This window comes from Macrobrachium nipponense, chromosome 41 (genome assembly GCF_015104395.2).
Source record: "Macrobrachium nipponense isolate FS-2020 chromosome 41, ASM1510439v2, whole genome shotgun sequence".
Lineage (NCBI taxonomy): Eukaryota > Metazoa > Arthropoda > Malacostraca > Decapoda > Palaemonidae > Macrobrachium > Macrobrachium nipponense.
In genome coordinates, this window is record NC_061102.1 from 25592609 (window position 1) to 25612576 (window position 19968).

General features: G+C 41.3%; 1 protein-coding gene across 1 annotated transcript in view; it reads left to right on the plus strand.

The window, feature by feature from the left end:
- Nucleotides 1–19968, plus strand: part of LOC135212621 (breast cancer type 2 susceptibility protein-like) — a 256947-nt gene that overhangs the window by 96989 nt on the left and 139990 nt on the right. Inside the window, exon 6 of the mRNA XM_064246206.1 lies at nucleotides 4026–4208. Coding sequence (XP_064102276.1) covers nucleotides 4026–4208 — 183 coding nt within the window. The remainder of the gene's footprint in view (nucleotides 1–4025; nucleotides 4209–19968) is intronic.

Sequence of the window (19968 nt, forward strand, 5' to 3'; positions counted from 1 at the left end):
TGCCATTCGACTTCTCTCCTCCTCTGTCGGACAAGCCACAGCTCAGGAAGGCATATCCTCCAGATTCTCTGAAGTTCTTGGCTCTTCGGGAGGAAGTACAGAAAATGCTGGACAAGGATGCGATAGAGGAAGTAGTGCGTCCGTCCCCAGGGTTTTACTGTCACATCTTGGTGCCCAAGGTGTCGGGAGGATGGAGGCCTGTGATCGACTTATCCATCTTGAATCACTTCATCAGGAAGATACAGTTCAAGATGGAGACCCAGCGCTTGGTGTTGGCAGCCGTGAGGGAAGGCGATTTCATGCTGTCGATAGACTTAAGGGACACATACTTCCAAATCCTTGTTCATCCCACGTCCAGGAAGTTCCTTCGCTTCTCTCTTGCGGACAAGGTCTTCGAGTTCAAAGCCTTGTGCTTCAGGCTGACGACAGCCCCTCAAGTGTTCACAAGGGTCTTCTCTCTCATGTCAAGTTGGGCCCATGCTCAGGGGATCCGTTTGCTTAGGTACCTCGACGATTGGTTAATCTTGGCAGTTTCCAGGGAAAAGCTGTTGCAGAACAGGGATAGTCTACTTCGGTTCTGTCTGGAACTGGGCGTCTTAGTCAACCAGGAAAAATCGAACTCGTACCCACTCAAAGGATTCTCTACCTAGGCATGGTCATCGATACGACAGTGGCAAAAGTTTTTCCCATCGGATCAGTGGCAGGTTCTTCTGGGAGTGTTGTCTTCCCTGGAGAAGCTGGTCCCTCAAGGGCGTCTTCATCTTCGGTGTCTGCAATGGAGACTGGGAGAATTCTGGTCTCCAGCAGGGGACTCTCCCCTGTTAATGGTTCCTCTGTCTCTGGAAGTGAGAGAAGCCCTTCGTTGGTGGTTGGACGACCAGAATCTGTTGAAGAGTGTCCCTCTGAGTTCTCTTCCACCGGACTTCCTTCTGTTCTCGGACACCTCCTTCGCAGGTTGGGGCGCTCATTTAGGTGGCCTCATTGCTTCAGGCGTTAGGAGTTGGAGGACAAGCAGCAACATGTCAACATCTTGGAGTTGAAGGCGCCTGTCCTGGGTCTGAAGGAGTTTCGGGGGAAGGTAGAAATTCATTCTGTCGTTATCATGTCGGACAACACAACAGTGGTAGCCTATGTGAACAAACAGGGAGGCCTGGTTTCACGCCAACTTCACGCCTTGACCGTCGAGCTTCACCAGTGGGCAGTCAGCAGATCCTAGGCACAGAGTGGTCCCTCATCAAGTGGTAGCAGACAAGCTTTTCCAGATTTGGGGGAGACCCATGCTGGACCTTTTTGTGACACGCTTCAACAGGAAGCTGGTGATGTTCTGTTTAGTGGTTCCAGATCCTTTAGCATTGGCAGAGGACGCATTCCAACATCCCTGGGACAACCTGGAGGTGTATGGACTTCCCTCGGTTTTGTTTGATCCGTCAGGTTCTGAACATGATGAGTTCACAGGGTCTCAGGATGACTTTGGTAGCCCCTCTGTGGCCTCAGGCGGAATGGTTCCCAGATCTGCTGTCATTGTTGTCAGAGGTTCCAAGGGAGATTCTCTCTTGGCGACATCTCCTGTGTCTGCCCCATGCAGAAAGGTTCCACCAGTCAGTAGAATCCCTGTCTCTTCACGGTTGGAGGCTATCAAGTATCTCCTCTGAGCAAGAGGCTTTCCTCAGAGAACAGCTGGGCACATGTCCAGCAGTCTTAGAAAGTCGACCTCTGCGGTTTACCAAGGCAAATGGGCGATCTACTGTGATGGGTGTCGTAAGCGGGGTTTTTCTCTACTCGTGACCTCTATTCAGCGAATAGCAGACTTTTTAACCTTCCTCAGAGACGAGAAATGTTTGTCCATTTCTGCCATTAGAGGCTACAGGGTGGCCCTGAGTTTGGTGTTATGCCTTAAGGGTATCAACATCTCCTCTTCCTGGGAACTTTCCCTGCTAGTTAAGGGGTTGAGCAATCGAGTTCTCCTAGAGAGCTCAAGCCTCCAAAGTGGGATGTTTTCTTGGTTCTTAAGAGCTTCACTAGGAGTCCATATGAGCCCTTGCGTCACTCATTTGACAGGAACCTGACGCTCAAGACAGTTTTCCTTCTGGCTTTGGCATCTTCCGAGAGGGTAGGAGAGCTCCACAGTCTGAGCTGTGAGGTGAAGCTCACCAGGGGTTGGGGGTCGATGTCCTTCGAATTTGTCCCGGAATTCGTGGCCAAGACCCAAAATCCCTCTGTACATGATGGCAGGTTCACTTCGTTTTCCATTCCATCACTGACTGACTTTGTGGGTGGTGATGCTCAAGAGCTTTTGTTGTGTGCCCTGTCCAGGCCCTGCGTTGATATCTTAAAAGGACTCGGCACAGACTTTGTTAGCACAGGCCTTACAAAGAAAGAGGTGTCTAAGAATACTATCTCTTTTTGGATACGGGAAGCCATCAGACAGGCATACTTGACTCTTGATGATTCTACCACCTCATCTGTGCAAGCTAGAGCACATGACGTTAGAGGTATTGGTCCCTCTCTGGCTTTCAAAAAAAACTTGGCTGTACATAGAGTGTTGAGCTCTGGTATTTGGTTACGCCAGTCCACATTCACCTCCTTCTATCTTAAGGATGTTGCCCACAGATCTGCGGACATGTTTTCCTTGGGTCCTGTGGTGGCTGCCCAACAGGTTGTGTAACTTATGGTTGCCCTTAACAGGGCACCTTTGTATCTTACCTAAGATGATTGTGTGGATGAGAGAATGTGTGAGTTGGCTGGTCTCCTTCTTTCTCTTGTACCTTTCCTTCTTCCTTCGGGCGGTTTAAGGAATAGACACGTCATTCACTGGACTGGTTGGATACAGGTGAGTAAGGTAGTCATACTGATAGTGTGGTCATGCAATATACAAATATCTTACTCGCAATTTGGTAGCATATGCTCCACTCCTTGGCAAGGAGGGGTTTGGTAGCAATACAAACCCTGGTGTCTGTTTGTTATTGGACCAGTCAAGTTTTCTCCTTGGTTCCCTATACTGTACAATGGTTATCCCATATATCATTGTACATCACTCAGGGTCTGAGTCATTAGATATCAATTTATGTAGCTTCTCAACAGGCTTCAGTCCCTCTCCAAAAACCATTCCTTTTGAGAGCTGGACTGGTGGGTAGGCCTCCAGCCAGTCTAGGATGTTTTATACCTCCCTCCAAGTATGAGTCTATCCTATCGTTAAGACCGAAGGTTTGTTCGCGTATGAACAAATGACAAATTTTCTAAGACAATTTGTATTTTTCATAGCTACAAACCTGAGGTTTTAACATTATACTGCCTGCCTCTAGCTGCCCCTCTGTTTGTTAAGACATCCTGAGTTGGGAAAGACTGAGGCGTGATCATAGGTGAATGGTCTTCGACCATCCTTCACCCGATCTACGCATGCATTGCCAGATATCACAAGATTCCTTGCTTTCATCTGTTTTTTTTTTTTTTTTTAACCAGATCCGGCTAGGCACAAGAAATTATCCTATTGTAAGACCTCAAAGTTTGTAGCTATGAAAAATACAAATTGTCTTAGAAAATTTGTCATTTTGCAGTTGTCAGTGATGTGCCATTTCAATGCAATAAAAGCATTTTCCCTTAATACCTTTCAGTCATGCACTTTACAAAGCTTTGAATTTCCCTCTGAGTATATTCAATAAATTACTTCTACAGTGAATGTCCAATCTGAGAGAATGTGTGATTACAGTGCAATATTATTTTCTCATGATTAATGGAAGCATGGAAACGAGCATGCAGTGAGTATAATGGTTAATAAAGATTAAGTGCAGGGCTATGTGAGTCAGAAAGAAGCAGGCCAAGAAAGCAATAGTTGTGCCTCATATTTGTAGATGTTCTGGCTTAATGATGGTACAGGATATTGGTTTTATAGGCAATAATATCTCTTTTGACAAAAACCTTCTAATATAAATTCAGTTACTTTTCCCAAGTAGGCTCTTGTACCTGATTTCATGCCTGAATCTATATTTCTTATATGAAGGTTGAATTTATATAGGATATTTTGACAGGAGTGTGGAGTTGAAGATATTGTTTCTTGTGCATCAATATTATACGTGTCAAATGGATCCTGGCGAGGATACAGTGATGGAAGGTGTGCCTGTGTCCATGTAACTGAATTAAGTGTTGTGTCAGTTTCTCCTCGTCATTCACACTTGGTGGAAGCTTTTGAACACTTGAAGAAAAAAATTGAGGTAAGATGTTATCAGACTGTATTCACCCATTTCCCTATAGGTATACATATTCTTGAGGAAAAGTTTATCAAACTGTATTTCCCCATATGTTCTTGTGGAAAAGTTATGCATGTATATTACAGACTCCCCCTTCAACTAGGGACCACCTTGGAGTGGTTGAGGGGAGCTTCGACCTATGGAATTTTTATTTCTAGTTTTTTGAAATCAAGTCCTTGCGTATGTTATTATATATTTAGGATTAATATTTGTGAATTTGTCCATGTATGTCAAAATTTACAAAATCTTGATTATTAGGACATATATCATGATTGAAGTGGAGTAAATCTGAAACTTAAATTAGTGGAACGGGAACCTGTGGTCGAACCATCATCTACCTGACAATGTTCTGACCATTTTCTTTTCAGGCAGAACTATTCTGTGGAGCTGATCCATGGGTTCCATGGGGTCTAGTTTTAGGACTAGGATTAGCATTCTGTCTGGTTTGCCAATTATGTGGTTAGGATGGGGATGACTGTATTATTGTAATACCTTCAGTCCTAGCAAGTGGGTTTTGCTTACGCTTGGGCTATACTAATGTTATGCCATCCCCTTTTGGGGTAGGGTAGGGATGCTTTCATTTGGGAGTTGGTTCCCACTTGTGTCATCAGTGGAAGATTGTACTTCATAAAAAACCAATGATATCTTTTAAGATTTACTGAATTTTTTTCAATCTAGATAGAAAGTACACCTAAAGATTTTACCCCCAGGCCCAATGACGGAAAAGTTCTGCCACAGTTGTTAACAATTGAAATATCACTCCTGAATCTCCTTAGTAAGGCTTCAAACAATGTAAATATTACAGAGGAACACCCTGTTCCGAGTGAAATATCAAATCCAGAACACCTATTAGGGTGCACAGAAATTCAAAAAGAAACAAATAAAAACTAATTGGCAGACTCCAATATCATAACAGTGGAACCATACATTAATAAACAATAATTCTGAGAATCATGATGTTCCTAAATCGGTTTTCTAAATATTTATATTTTATTTTTAGTGATTAATTCCTGAAATAAGCCTGAGAAGAGCCTTTTTATTGGATCAGAGGTCTGGATAAAACTAATTTTTGACTATATAATAATAATAATAATACCAATGATTCTACAAATAATACTGAATAAACAGTCTTATTTCAGTCTTCTTTGAGATTAAAATATTTAGTTTAAAAAAAGGATCTTAACCCTCTTACGCCGAAGGTATATAATAAAAATTGTCAACTGTATGCCGAGGGGGTCTCGGAGTGAGCGCCGAAGCGGAAAAAATATTTTTTTTTTTTGTTTTTTTTTTAAATTACACAGCACGCTTAGTTTTCAAGATTAACAGTTCATTTTTGCTTTTTTTGGCGTTGCCTGAAGTTTAGTATGCAACCATCAGAAATGAAAAAAAATATCATTATCATATATAGATAATGCGATATATGATAGCGCGAAAACAAAATTTCATATATAATTGTATTCAAATCGCGCTTTGAGCAAAACGGTTAAAGCTAACAAGTTAATTTTTTCATGTTGTATTGTACACTAAATTGCAATCATTTTGGTATATAACACATTGTAAAATGATCAAAGCAACACAGAGAAAATATTATCACAAAATGATGCATGAATTCGTAACGCGCAGACGTAAATTTTTTTTTTTTTTTTTTTTTTTTTTTCAAAAATTCACCATAAATCGAAATATTGTTCTAGAGACTTCCAATTTGTTTAAAAATGAAAATAAATGATTGAATATTACTATACTGTAAGAGTTTTAGCTTACAATTGCAGTTTTCAACCTTTTCGGACAAGTTAATTAACCCTTAAACGCCGACTGGACGTATTTTACTCAACATTTTTTGTCTCTCGGGTGCCGACTGGACGTATTTTACGTCAACATACAAAAGTTTTTTTGTTTTTTTTAAAAAATTCGCGGGGGAAAAATACTTTTAGGCCTCTACCAGCCAAAAAACTCTTGAATCACACGCCTTAGGGGATGCTGGGAGTTCACGGATCAAGGTGTAGTTTTTGTTTACAATTGTTATGCAGGCGCGCAAGCGTGAATTTCTTTTCTTGCCGCACTAAAAAAAGTATCTGTGACACATCTCGGAAATTATTTTGTTACTTTGACATAATTTTTTTACCATTTTAAATTAGCCGTTACATGGAGTATTATATATGAAAATGTGCGCATTTTTATGTAGAATACAACAAAAAAAATACTCATGATTGTAGCTTTTATCAGTTTTGAGATATTTTCATATAAATAACGATAAGTGCCAAAATTTCAGCCTTCGGTCCAACTTTGACTCTACCGAAATGGTCGAAAAACGCGATTTGTAAGCTAAAACTCTTATATTTTAGTAATATTCAATCATTTAACTTAATTTTGCAACTAATTGGAAGTCTCTAGCACGATTATTTTCGATTTATTGGGTGAATTTATGAAAAAACTTTTTCCTTACGTCCGGCGGCGGTTAACCTCTTCAAAAAAAAATCATACATGCGATTGTAGTTAATGTTTGCACCCATTTTAAATTTAAGCCGTTTACATAAAGTTTTATGATATTGAAAATGTGTGCCAATTTTCAATGCACATACAACTAAAAACAACCCATGGTTGTAGCTTTTATCAATTTTGAAATATTTTCATATAAAAAATGATAAGTGACAAATTTTCAACCTTCGGTCAATTTTGACTATACCGAAATGGTCAAAAAACACAATTGTAAGCTAAAACGCTTATATTCTAGTAATATTCAAGCATTTACCTTCATTTTGCAACAATTTGGAAGTCTCTAGCACAATATTTCCATTTATGGTGAATTTATGAAAAAAAATAACATAACATTTTCTTACGTCCGCGCGGTAACTCTTCCGAAAAAATCATATGTGCGATTGTGTAATGTTTGCACATTTTAAATTAGCCGTTACATAAAGTTTTATATATGAAAATGTGCGCATTTCATGTATAATACACAAAAAATAGTTGAACGGTTGTCAGCTTTTCTTCATTTTTGAAATATTTGCATATAAATCACGATAAATAGAAAAAAACCACGTTCGGTCAAATTTGACTCTACCGAAATGGTCGAAAAACGCAATTGTAAGATAAAAATCTTACAGTCTAGTAATATTCAGTCATTTATCTTCATCGTGAAACAAATTCGAAGTCTCTAGCACAATATTTAAATTTATGGTGAATTTTTAAAAAAAACTTTCCTTCCTCCGCGCGCGGATTCTCCGCCACAAATCTCCGAAATGCGTAAGTCCCATTCTCGGAATATTTGCTCGTTTCATATTAGGCATTTCATAGAGTTTTATATATGAAAATGTGCGCATTTTTATGTAGAATAAAACGAAAAATATTTGAAAGTTGTAGCTTTTCTTATTTCCGAAATATTTGCATATAAAAAAAAATATATGAAAAAAATTCGACATTCGGTCAACTTTAACTCGTCAGATAGGTCAAACTGCATTGTAAGCTAATATTCTTACAGTATAGTAATATTCAATCATTTGCCCTTCATTTTGAAAGAAATTGGAAGTCTCTAGGACAATATTTAGAGTTATGTTGAATTTTTTTGAAAAAAATATTTGTTTACGTCCGTGCGTTTCGAATTCATGCATTATTTTGTGATAATATTTTCTCTGTGTTGCTTTTATCGTTTTACAATGTGTTGATACCAAAATGATCAAAATTTAGTGTACATTACAACTAAAAAAAAGTAACTTGTTACCTTTAACCGTTTTTGCGCACAGCGCGATTTTGAATCAATTTTTATATGAAATTTCGTTTTTGCGCTATCATATATTGCATTATTTATATATGATGAATGAAAATTTTTTTGTTTTTTTCATTTCTGATGGTTGCATACTAAACTTCAGGCAATGACAAAAAAAGGAGCCAAAAATGAACTCTTAATCTTCAAAACTAAGCGCGCTGTGATTTTTTGAAAAAAATATATTTTTTTCCGCTTCCGCGCTCACTCTGAAACGTCTCCGGCACACGGGAGACATTTTTTTTTTACCGCTTCGGCGTTTAAGGTTAACAGTTGCCCGAATGTCGAATTTTTTTATATATTTTTTTTTATATGCAAATATTTCGAAAATGAAAAAAGCTACAACCTTCAATTATTTTCTGTTGTATTCTACATGAAATTGCGCACATTTTCATATATAAATCTCTATGAAATGCCTAATATGAAATGGAGCAAATATTACGAGAAATGCGACGTACGCATTTCAGAGATTTGCGGCGGAGAATCCGCGCACGGAGGGAAGGAAGTTTTTTTTTAAATTCACCATAATAAACTAAATATTGTGCTAAGAGACTTCGAATTTGTTTCAAAATGAAGATAAATGACTGAATATACTAGACTGTAAGAGTTTTTAGCTTACAATGCGTTTTTCGACTATTTCAGTAGAGTCAAAGTTGACCAAACGTGATTTTTTTTCTATTTATCGTGATTTATATGCAAATATTTCGAAAATGAGAAAAGCTACAACCTTCAATCATTTTTTGTTGTATTCCACATGAAATTGCGTAAATTTTCATATTGCAATACACCCCCTGAACACCTGAATAAGCCCTGGTCACTTACCGACCCGAACCCTCATTTATTAAAAATTTACCAAGATCTTTGGTTAAAAATAAAAGAACGATCAGTGTTGCCAATCTCCTGGCAAACACCCTCGTTACCTAGTTACCAGACCACCGCTGGTAGCCCTGCCTCACGGGCCGCGGTCACACCTGCCCTCTCACGTCAATCACTTTTCGTTCGCGGTGGAGTACAGTTGTATCCACAGCAAACTCCTTTTTGGTCTTGCCCGGCCTTCATTTGCACCTTGATTTGATTGATTTTGGTGCGAATTACGCATCCCTTTGGATTACGGTTTGGATTGCTCTTAATACCTTGTCATTAGACATTGATCTGCAAAGGAAGAAACACACAGCTATGACAACGACTACTGCATTCTCGCCCACAACTCACAGAAAACGACGAGCAGAAGTTCAACAACGTATCGTCTTTGCCAACAATGCAAGAAAAGGATGAGTACCCTAAGACACGATAATCATTCCTTATGCCTAAATTGTAGGCCTTGTTCAATGTAATGTCAAGACCAGATGTATGGAATGTCAACAGTGGTCTTTGGACCGGATGTTAGGGTATCTCAAACATAGGAAAGGTCTCGTATTAAGTAGTAAGCGTAGGCAGGAAGAGACTAACGTAGACCAAGATAAAGACTTAGAGACAGCGCTCTTTAAGAGACTCGAGAGTAGGCTGACATCGAGTATGACGTCTCTGTTTACCGATATTATGTCAAGATTAAGTGAGGATAGATCGAGCAATAGGGGTACTGAAATTACTAATCGTTCTTTTCCAGCTCCCCTGCCTGTTCCAGAGACAGCCATAACTGGTGCTGGGGGTTATGGGATCCGCAAGCCCACAGGGCAGGATCCGCCGTCCCCCCTGGCGCGGAGCAGGCAGTGTTGGCAGCAGATTCCCTTCCCCTCGAGGTGTAGTTCTCAGGATGATGAAAATTAGGTCAGATACAGATGAGTAGGGATAATAGGCTACATAGTGTTTAGGAAGAGAAGTGCAGGTTTCTTCGTCTTTAAGGTTACTTTCCTCTACTTATACGATACGATAATTGTTAATATCAACTAATTTCTCCGTTCAATACATATTGACTTACGATATTCAGATAGAGGGAAATCGAATAAAATTAACTACGGCTAGCCTAGTGTTTCACGATGATATATCGTATGCATATTCAGTAGCTAGCCTAGCCTAAAGTATTCGCTGTACTACATATCGGTAGTTATTTTATAGTGGCTAAACGCTGTAGGCTCAAGCATTCTGCTAGGATAATTCAGTACAGGTGTAATTGAAAACGAACGAGAATTCGATCTGAGGATAATTCAGTATGAATGTATTCGAACAGAATGAAGATCGGATTCTGTCCGACTAAAGCATTATAATTGTATTATATGTATCATCATATTAGCTTAGTATAAACACTTAACTCGGCAGTCATTCAAGCTGGAATCAGCGGATGACGAATACGGGTTTGCGTCGCCGTATCCATCTCATTCTGTCCTGATTGGCTAACATGACTAACGTAACAACTCTTCCTCACTTATGCCAGGTTTGTACAAACGTCTTGAAGGAGACGTGTGTTCATCTATGTTGACATTTAACATAGTCCAATAAGGTATCTATCTTGTGAAATATAATCAGATGTCAGATATAAGGAATTCGTATGTATGACGTCTTCATATGTTTAACAGACTAATTGCCGTCAGTAATTACATTGCGCTTATGTCAATTGCAGTTACAAATTATTACCAGTCGTATTATCAAATTACAGTGACAACTGAAATTAATATTAGGCCTGATAAAGTTAATTTAATTACCTTAAAATATTAATTTATTACTCTTCAATTAAATTACAATTACACTAGCTTGTCGTCAAACAGCACTATTGTAAGGAGGTGGGGTTTAGACAGACAAGGATGCCGGCTAGTCTGTTTTTTCCTTGGCTCCAGATTCAACCATATCACTTGGTCTCGGCTAATGTTTTTCCCGTCCCAGTTAGCATATTAATGAATATCTGGATACTTAACTTATGGAACGAAGTCATACTGTTCGTCTTACGATGTAATTAAGGCCAAAATTTGACTAATACGTCTCATTGGAAGCTAGTTTTTCCCTCGGGTTAGATGGCGTTAAATTTAGGATTCTGTTCGTTTTCACTAGTTTTCATAGGTATTACGAACCTTAACACTTTATATACTTTATTAATCCTTTGTCAGTGTGAAAAAACAACAGCAATGAGCTCTTTCATGCTATTAGTTTCTTTTCCACGGCTGCGTTTGAATTCATACAAAAGCTTGGGACTTCTGTTCAGGTTGCTGATGCACGTAATTTTGCCTTGTTAGCTTCAGCTACATTATAACTGAATACAGTAATTACCGTCGCACGCGGATGAATACAATAACGGATGTTGCTATCGGATCGATTACTGTCGCACGCGGATCAATATAATAAAGTGATGATGTTAACGGAGTCGATCGCATTAGCACAAGTTCCTCGTTCGGTTGTTCATAGTGTACGCAGTTTATACGAGTACTATATTATCGTTAGATAATTCCTTTTTACTTAGAAGATGGGTGCAATTTACGGAGGTGGAGATGTTACGATTGGTAAATCTCTCTCTCCCCCTCTCTCCTCTCTCCTTCCCGATGGTCTTTTCTCTTCTTCTTCCTCCCCTCTTCCCCCTCTCCTTCTCTCTCTCATTCTCTCTCTCTCTCTCTCTCTCATCTCTCTTCTCTCTCTCGTCTCTAATCCTCCTCTCTCTCTCTCTTCTCTCTCCGTCTCTCTTCCCGTTTCTCCTCTCTTCTCCTTGCTCTCTACTTTCTGATCCGTTTATTCTCGTCGCTCTCCTAACACAACTTCATTGTGGCAACAGAGAGGTTTTTCTTCCTGTTACACCTTTTCAAACTTTTCTGTCACCTGAATGATTCCCACCCTCCTCCCCTCTCATACCGAGTTATTGAGTTATGATTGACGAGAGGGCAGGTGTGACCGGCCCGTGAGGCAGGGCTACCAGCGGTGGCTGGTAACTAGGTAACGAGGGTGTTTACCAGGAGATTGGCAACACTGATCGTTTATTTTAACCAAAGATTTGGTAAAATTTTAATAAATGAGGGTTCGGGCTAATTTAAAATGGTGCAAACATTACGACAATTGCACGAAAAATTTCTGGTTTTTTTTTCGTAAGATTTACGCGCAGACGTAAGAGTTTTTTTTTTTTTCTTCCTTCTTCATAAATTCACCATAATCAAAAATATTGTGCTAGAGACTTCAATTTGTTGCAAAATGAAGGTAAATGATTGAATATTACTAGAATCTAAGAGTTTTAGCTTACAATTGCGTTTTTCGACCATTTCGTAGAGTCAAAGTTGACCGAAGGTTGAAATTTTGGCACTTATCGTTATTTATGTGAAATATTTCAAAACTGATAAAAGCTACAACCATGGATTGTTTATTGTTGTATTTCTACATGAAATTGTGGACATTTCCATATATAAAACTTTATGTAACGGCTAATTTAAATGGTACAAACATTACGACAATCGCACAGAAAAAATTTATCGGAAGAGTTACCGCGCAGACGTAAGGAAAAGTTTTTTTTCATAAATTCACCATAAATCAAAATATTGTGCTAGAGACGTCCAATTTGTTGCAAAATGAAGGTAAATGATTGAATATTACTAGAATATAAGAGTTTTAGCTTACAATTGTGTTTTTCAACCATTTCGTAGAGTCAAAGTTGACCGAAGGTTGAAATTTTGGCACTTATCGTTTTTTTATATGAATTATTTCAAAACTTGATAAAAGCTACATTCATGAGTATGTTTTTTTTGTATTCTACATGAAATTGCACACATTTTTTTTATATATAATACTCCATGTAACGGCTAATTCAAAATGGTACAAAAATTATGTCAAAATGACGAAATAATTTCTGAGAAGTGTCACTGATACTTTTTAGTGCGCTAAGAAAAAAAAATTCGCGCTTGCGCGTCTGCGTAACGATTGTAAACAAAACAATGCCTTGATCCGTGAGCTCTCAGCATCCCCCAGGGCGCGTGATTCAAAAAGTTTTTGCCTAGTAGGCCTATAAGTATTTTCCCGCGAATTTAAAAAAAAAACTTTTTTATGACTTTTATCGACGTTTAATATGTCCAATCGGCATCCGACAGACAATTTGATGTCGACGTTTAATAAGTCCAATCGGCGTTAGTGGGTTAATAAAACAGCAAAAAAGCAATTTTTATACATTCAACTTCCCTGCCAGATATATACTTAGTAGACTCCGTCGTCTCCGACAGAATTTCAAATTTCGCGGCACACGCTACCGGTAGGTCAGGTACCGTGATCTACCGCCCTGCCCTGGGTGGCAGGACTAGGAACCATTCCCGTTTTCTAATCAGAATTCTTCTGTCGCGCCCGGGCCATCAACATTGTTGTTGGTTTCCTCTCGATTGGTTTTTCTTTTTTCACCGGCAATTGATCTTCTGACCGACTTTTGGTGACGTATCTGGATTGTTGGATTGGCATACGCTTTTGTGGACTGTTTTGTGGACTTGATTTGGATTTTTCTTTAAAAATGTCTGACTCTGGAATGGTTGTGAGACGTTGTGTGAATGTAGGCTGTAAGGTGAGGTTGCCAAAAGCTTCGGTAGACCCTCACACTGTATGCAAGGGTTGCAGGGAGTATGAATGTTCCTTTTACTAATACTTGCAAGGAATGTGAGAATTTGAGTGAGAACGAATGGAAGAATCTAACTAATTATTTAAAAACAAGTTAGAGAGAGAAAGAGTGAGGAAGGCTTCTTATAGAAGTTTTAAGTAGTTCGAGATCTGAACTAATTCCTAGCTTGGGATCTTCCCCAAGGGTAAGTATTGCCTACTGTCCTCCTTCCATTGCAGCCCCTTCTCCTATTGCAGAATCTGTAGATTCAGCGAAAGAACTTGCGGATCTAAAAGCAGCCTTCAAGTTGATGGAAAACAAAATGGCTGCCATACAAGGTAAGGCTAGTGATTTTATTCAGTGGACAGTGATATGAGTGTCCCCCAGTGTAGTGGAGGGGGCATCTGGTCGGCTTCCGCAACGCTCCTAGGTCTAGACCTCTTCCAAGCTCACATGCCCAGAGGAGAAGGAATGTCGAAAACCGAAAGGAGGTTTGTGGAAGATCCCCACCTATTACAGGTGTCCTTCGGCGGTTTCTGTGACACCCCAGACTGCCAAGGATCGCTATTGTAAAAAGCGTTCCTGCGTGAGTGTTTTTCGTCGTCGGGATCTTCATCTCCGAGACGTGATTGGAGGGATTCAGATCGATCTCGACCACTCAAGAGGTTGTTGGAACGGCTCCGACGATTGATTCGAGCCCAGAAAACTTCCCTGAGGAGGTCTCCTTCGGGAGTTAAGAAGGCAAGAAGAGCCATTCTTTCAACCAGAGTGAGAAGGAGTCAGGAGGTGGAGGCTATGGACTCCTCCCCTCCTCCTTCCCCTCCTCCCGAAGAGGATAAAGAGGAGGTTACGAAGAGGTTTCATGATGGCTATGCAAGAGCAGATTTCGTCTTTGTAGGAGTTCTGTCAAAGGAGCCTCCTAGAAAGAAAGACTCTTCCCTTCCGATCAAAAGATCCTCCAGACGTATGGAGGTATCTGCCGCCAGGATCAATGCTCCTACTCGAGTGAGTTTTCCTGTACGAACGTGGATGAACCTATCAGACGTCTGGCATCGGCCAGGAGTGAGGAGTCACCCAGGAGGCAGGAGCCAAGAGCCAGGAGTGAGGAGTCAACCGGAGCAGGAGCCAAGAGCCAGGAGTGTGGAGTCATCCAGGCAGGAGCAGGAGCCAGGAGGCAAGAGCCAGGAGGCAAGAGGCAGGAGTTAGGAGTCAAGAGGCAGAGTCAGAGCAAGAGGCAGGGAGTCAGGAGGCAGGAGCAGGAGTCCGGAGTCAGGAGGCAGGAGTCCAGGAGCCAGGAGGCAGTAGTCAGGAGGCAAGAGTCAAGAGCCAGGAGGCAGGAGTCGGAGACTCGTTCCTGGAATTTATGACTCTTCTCCAAATAGGAGCTCCTCTCCTTCAGATCGTAGGGAGGTCTTGGATGGACTCTCCTCCAAACGTGAGCTTTCTCCTTCGTCTGATCGAGTTTAGACGATTTTGTTTCTTATGACGAACCTCCTGCAAATGAGGGGACTCTCAAGTTTTATAAGGGTCTTAGCCTCATTATTTGCTACAAGAGTTTGGAGGACTCTCTTAGTCCGGCGGCTCCTCCTTCTCCTCGTTCTCTCTTTTCGAGCTCGGCTACGGCAAAATCTTCGCCTTTCTGAAAATGAAGCCTGCAATTTCTATGAAGAAGGCACTCCATTCTTTAGATTCTTGGATGGCGGACAAGAAGAAAGAGTTGGAAAGACGGTATTCTGCATGCCTCCTTCCAAACTACATGGAAAGAGAGGTATTTGGTATGGACAGGAGAGACTATGGGTCTTTCTCTGCCTGCCCTCGGCAGATGCGGACTTTCCCAATTTAGGTGGAGGCCTCTAGACGTCACTCCTTAGGATCGGTCAGATCGACGTTGGAGCACTTCGGAGTTGAACCACTTTTCTAAAGGGACTTTTTGTCACTTTAGAGGTGTTCAACTTTCTGGATTGGTCACTCGGAGTTCTGGCCAACAAATCTAATGATCCGGAGTTTCTTAAAACCCAGAGATTCTCCATAGCGTCCTGTCTTGCATGGACAAGGCAGTACAGGACGGTTCAGGAGAAGTGGCTTCCCTTTTTGGTGCTGGTCTCCTGAAGAAGAGATCAGTATATGGATCCCTATTATCAAAAGGGGTTTCTCCGAGCCAGAGGACCTGCTTTATTGTTCGCCCCTCTGTCGGATCATCTGTTTCCTTCTCAGTAGTGAAGGATATATCTCGCTCGCTAACTGAGAAGGCGACACAGGACCTACTAACACAAACGTCCAAGAAAGGACGCCCTGTAGTGTCGGCGATTAAGAAGGACTCTCGTGTCCTCCTCAGCAGCCCTTTCGTGGAGGTGCAGCGGCTCGTCCCCCTGCCAGAAAGAAGAGCTCTGACAAGAGAGGAAGGTCTTCCTATAGACCTTTCAAGAAAACCAAATGACTTGTTGCTCCTTCAAGCACCAATGGGCGCCAGACTCCTGAACTTTGCAGGAGTATGGGCAAAAAGGGGAGCCGACCCTTGGTCAGTGTCGGTCCTCAAAGAAAGGATATGTAATCCCCTTCGAGGACAGCCCTCCTAACCTCTACGCCTCCGGGAACTATCAGCGAGGTACAGAAACCCTGTAATGAGAAAGACTCTCCTTCAAATGGTGGAACAAATGTGGGAAAAGGAGGCCATCGAACTTGTGCAGGATCCACACTCCCGGGATTTTACAATCGCCTTTTCTAGTACCAAAGGCATCGGGGGGTGGAGACCAGTTCTGGACGTAAGCGCTCTGAATCACTTTGTTCAGAAAAAGAAGTTTCGCATGGAAACGTCCGCTTCAGTAATGTCGGCTCTTCGTCCAGGAGATTGGATGGTCTCTCTGGACTTGCAAGATGCGTATTTCCACGTTCCCATTCACCATTTGTCAAAGAAATATCTTCGGTTTGTAATAGGAGACAAGATTTTTCAATTCAGGGCTCTGTGCTTCGGTCTGTCTACAGCTCCGCAAGTATTCACCAACCTGATGGCGAATGTGGCAAGATGGCTTCACCTAAGAAGGGAATAAACATCTCCCTCTACTTGGACGACTGGCTGATCAGGGCCAAGTCGGAGATTCAGTGCTTGGAGGACTTATCAGTAACAATGGAACATGATAGAATCGCTGGGATTACTCGTGAACCTCGAGAAGTCGCAGCTGATCCCCAGCCAGAGCTTGTTCTATCTGGGGATTCAGATGGATTCTCGGGTTTTCGAGTATTTCCTTCGCGAGGAAAGAATACTCGAGGTTTGTCGAAAATCTTGAGCTTCTTAGAGAGAAAGAACATTTCAGCAGGGATTATCTGAGCCTTTTAGGGACCCTGTCCTCACTAGAAAAGTTCTTCTCTCTGGGGAGGCTTCACCTTCGCCCTCTTCAGTTTTTCCTGGATAGAGGAACAGGTGTCCTGGCACATCAATTGCAAGGAACTAGTGGCCATACACCTAGCCTTAAAGTTCTTCGAAGAGATAGTCGAGGCGGGGTGATACAGATAAACTCGGACAACACCACGGCTCTGGCTTACATACGCAAGCAAGGAGGCACCGACTCTTTCTCCCTCTTTCAGTTAACAAGACACCTGTTAACCTGGACAGAAGAAAGAGGCATAACTCTCCTCACAAGATTTGTTCAAGGGATAAAGAATGTGAGAGCGGACAGACTGAGCAGGAGGAATCAGGTCCTTCCCACAGAATGGACTCTACACGAAGAAGTGTGTCGAAGTCTTTGGTCCCTGTGGGGGAGACCTCACATAGACCTGTATGCGACGTTCCTCTCCAAAAAATGAAATAGAGATCTTTTGCTCTCTAGTGGAAGATCCGAGAGCCTTCGCAATAGACGCGTTTCTCCTGGATTGGTCGGGTGTGGACGCATACGCCCTTTCCCCCCGTTCAAGATCCTGGGGGAAGTGCTCAGGAAGTTCGTAGCTTCAAAGAACACGAAGTTGACACTAATAGCCCCATTTGGCCAGCCAGGAATGGTTCACGGAGGTACTGGAGTGGATAGTGGACTTTCCCCAGATCTCTTCCAAACAGACCAGAATCTACTCAGACAACCCACTTCGAGAGGTTTCATCACAACCTCCCAGGTCTCGCTCTGACTGCCTTTCGACTATCGAAAGACTTGTCAGAGCGAGGGGGCTTTTCTCGCAAGGCTGCGGGCTCTATCGCTAGAGCCCGCAGAGCTTCGACGAGAAGAGTATACCAATCGAAGTGGGAAGTCTTTAGGAGGTGGTTGTAAGAGTCAGAAGCTGTCCTCCTCCAGTACCTCTATAGTGAATATTGCCGATTTCCTCCTCTTTCTGAGAGAGGAATCACACCTATCTCTCAACAATAAAGGGATACAGAAGCATGCTGTCTCAGTATTTAGAAATCGAGGGCTAGATATTGCAAACAACAAAGATCTACACGATCTAATTAGATCCTTTGAAACTTCAAAAGCAGCAACTCCTAGAACACCTAGTTGGAATCTGGACGTGGTCCTGAATTCCTTTCATCGGATAAATTCGAGCCTTTACATCTGGCTTCCTTCCGCGACGTCACTAGGGAAATGCTTATTCCTGTTGTCTCTCGCTACAGCCAAGAGGACGAGAAGAATTGCACACACTAGATTCCACAGTGGGGTTCAAAGGAGATGCTGCCATTCTTGTTCGTTCCAGACAATGTTTCTGGCGAAGAAACGAAAACCCGTCAAAACCTTGGCCAGAAGCTTTGAAGTAAAAGGTCTATCTAACCTCGTAGGCAGAGATAGAGAGGTCTCTCTGTCCAGTGAGAGCTCTTAAATTTTATTTAGAGAGGAAGAGACAGATGGGAGCTTGTCAACAAGGTCTTTGGTGTGCGGTGAAGAACCCCAAAAGACTCATGTCCAAGAACGCCTTGGCTTTCTTTGTGAGAAGCGTAATTACGGACGCTCACAAGAACTGCTCGAGGAATCCTTCGGTATCATTGAGACTACGTATTGGAGGTGCAATTCAGTGTTTGCATCTCATTATCTGAAGGACGTTGAGAAGTGACCTATGAGAAGTGCTTCTCTCTAGGCTCATTGTATCAGCAGATACAGTGCTGGGTCTTGGAGCAAAGACTGATCCTTAAATATTGTGTTTTTATCGTACATAAACCCTCTTGTCAGATATGTGCTTGGTTTTCTATTAGCAAGCTCACTGATGTCGCACGGGAGCATAGTGTCATTGCTGGTAGGGGATCAAGGGTATGTATGGCTAGTCGGGGAGTACAAATTTTTTTTTTTTTTGTATATTTTGTAAAAATGAAAGTATAATTATGTTCGAGTTTTTGGTTGTTTGTAAGGAGTTCGGGATAACTCCTTGCAATCTTAGAACACTAACTGGATGTTAGGATCAGGTGATCGGGAATCGGTGTTGTGCTCCTTGAACAAGTTGTATTGTCATGTTAGTGGAATAGCACCCAATGACAAAGGCCTTTAGGCTCTGCCGAGTAAGTGGATAAGACCCCATTTGGCAGACCCACAAGAACTCTTAGCCATAGATCAATATCTCGCTGAGGCTCTTGAAGCTAAGCAGACTCCAAGGCAGTAGCCGCGAAGTCTTCAGCCTAATAAGGTAGGAACCAAGGTTTATTAATACCTACAACATATGTTGTTTACCTGTCTATTTCAGTAATTAGCTGTCTCTTACCCACCACCAATGGGTGCTAATCAGCTAAGTATATATCTGGCAGGAAGTTGAATGTATAAAAATGATATTGTCATGTACAATAAAGTTTTATACATACTTACCTGACAGATATATACGATTAATGGCCCACCCAGCCTCCCCGCAGGAGACAGGTGAAGAGAAGAATTCTGATTAGAAAACGGGAATGGTTCCTAGTCTGACCCACCCAGGGCAGGGCTGGTAGATCACCTGACCGTACCTCCCGGTAGCGGTGCCGCGAAATTTGAAATTCTGTCGGAGACGACGGAGTCTATAGCTAAGTATATATCTGTCAGGTAAGTATGTATAAAACTTTATTGTCGTAACATGACAATATCATATTTCTGGACTCGAAAACGAAAAAATAAAAAAAATATTTAGATTCTGAAGGTTCAGTTATCCCCATAAACCATTTTCTCTGTTAATGAAATTTACATATAATCAAATTATTAGAACTGTGCTTTCTCTTGATTTATATATTACCTAAAATTTGCATTCATGAAGAGCGCTGACGTTATAAGGCCCAATACTCTTGAAGTAAATGACTGAAGTTTATTTCATTTCTAATTTTTACCACTGATTCTACAAATAATACTGAATAAACACAAGTCTTATTTCAGTCTTCTTTGAGATTGAAGCATTTTGTTTTGGAAAAAAAGGAACTTGTCAGACAACTAAAAAACTGCAATATTTCTGGACTCAAAAAACAAGGAAAATCACAAATATTTAGATTCTGAAGGTTCAGTTATCCCTATAAGCCATTTTCTTTATTACGCTAACACCAGAGAAAATAAAATATA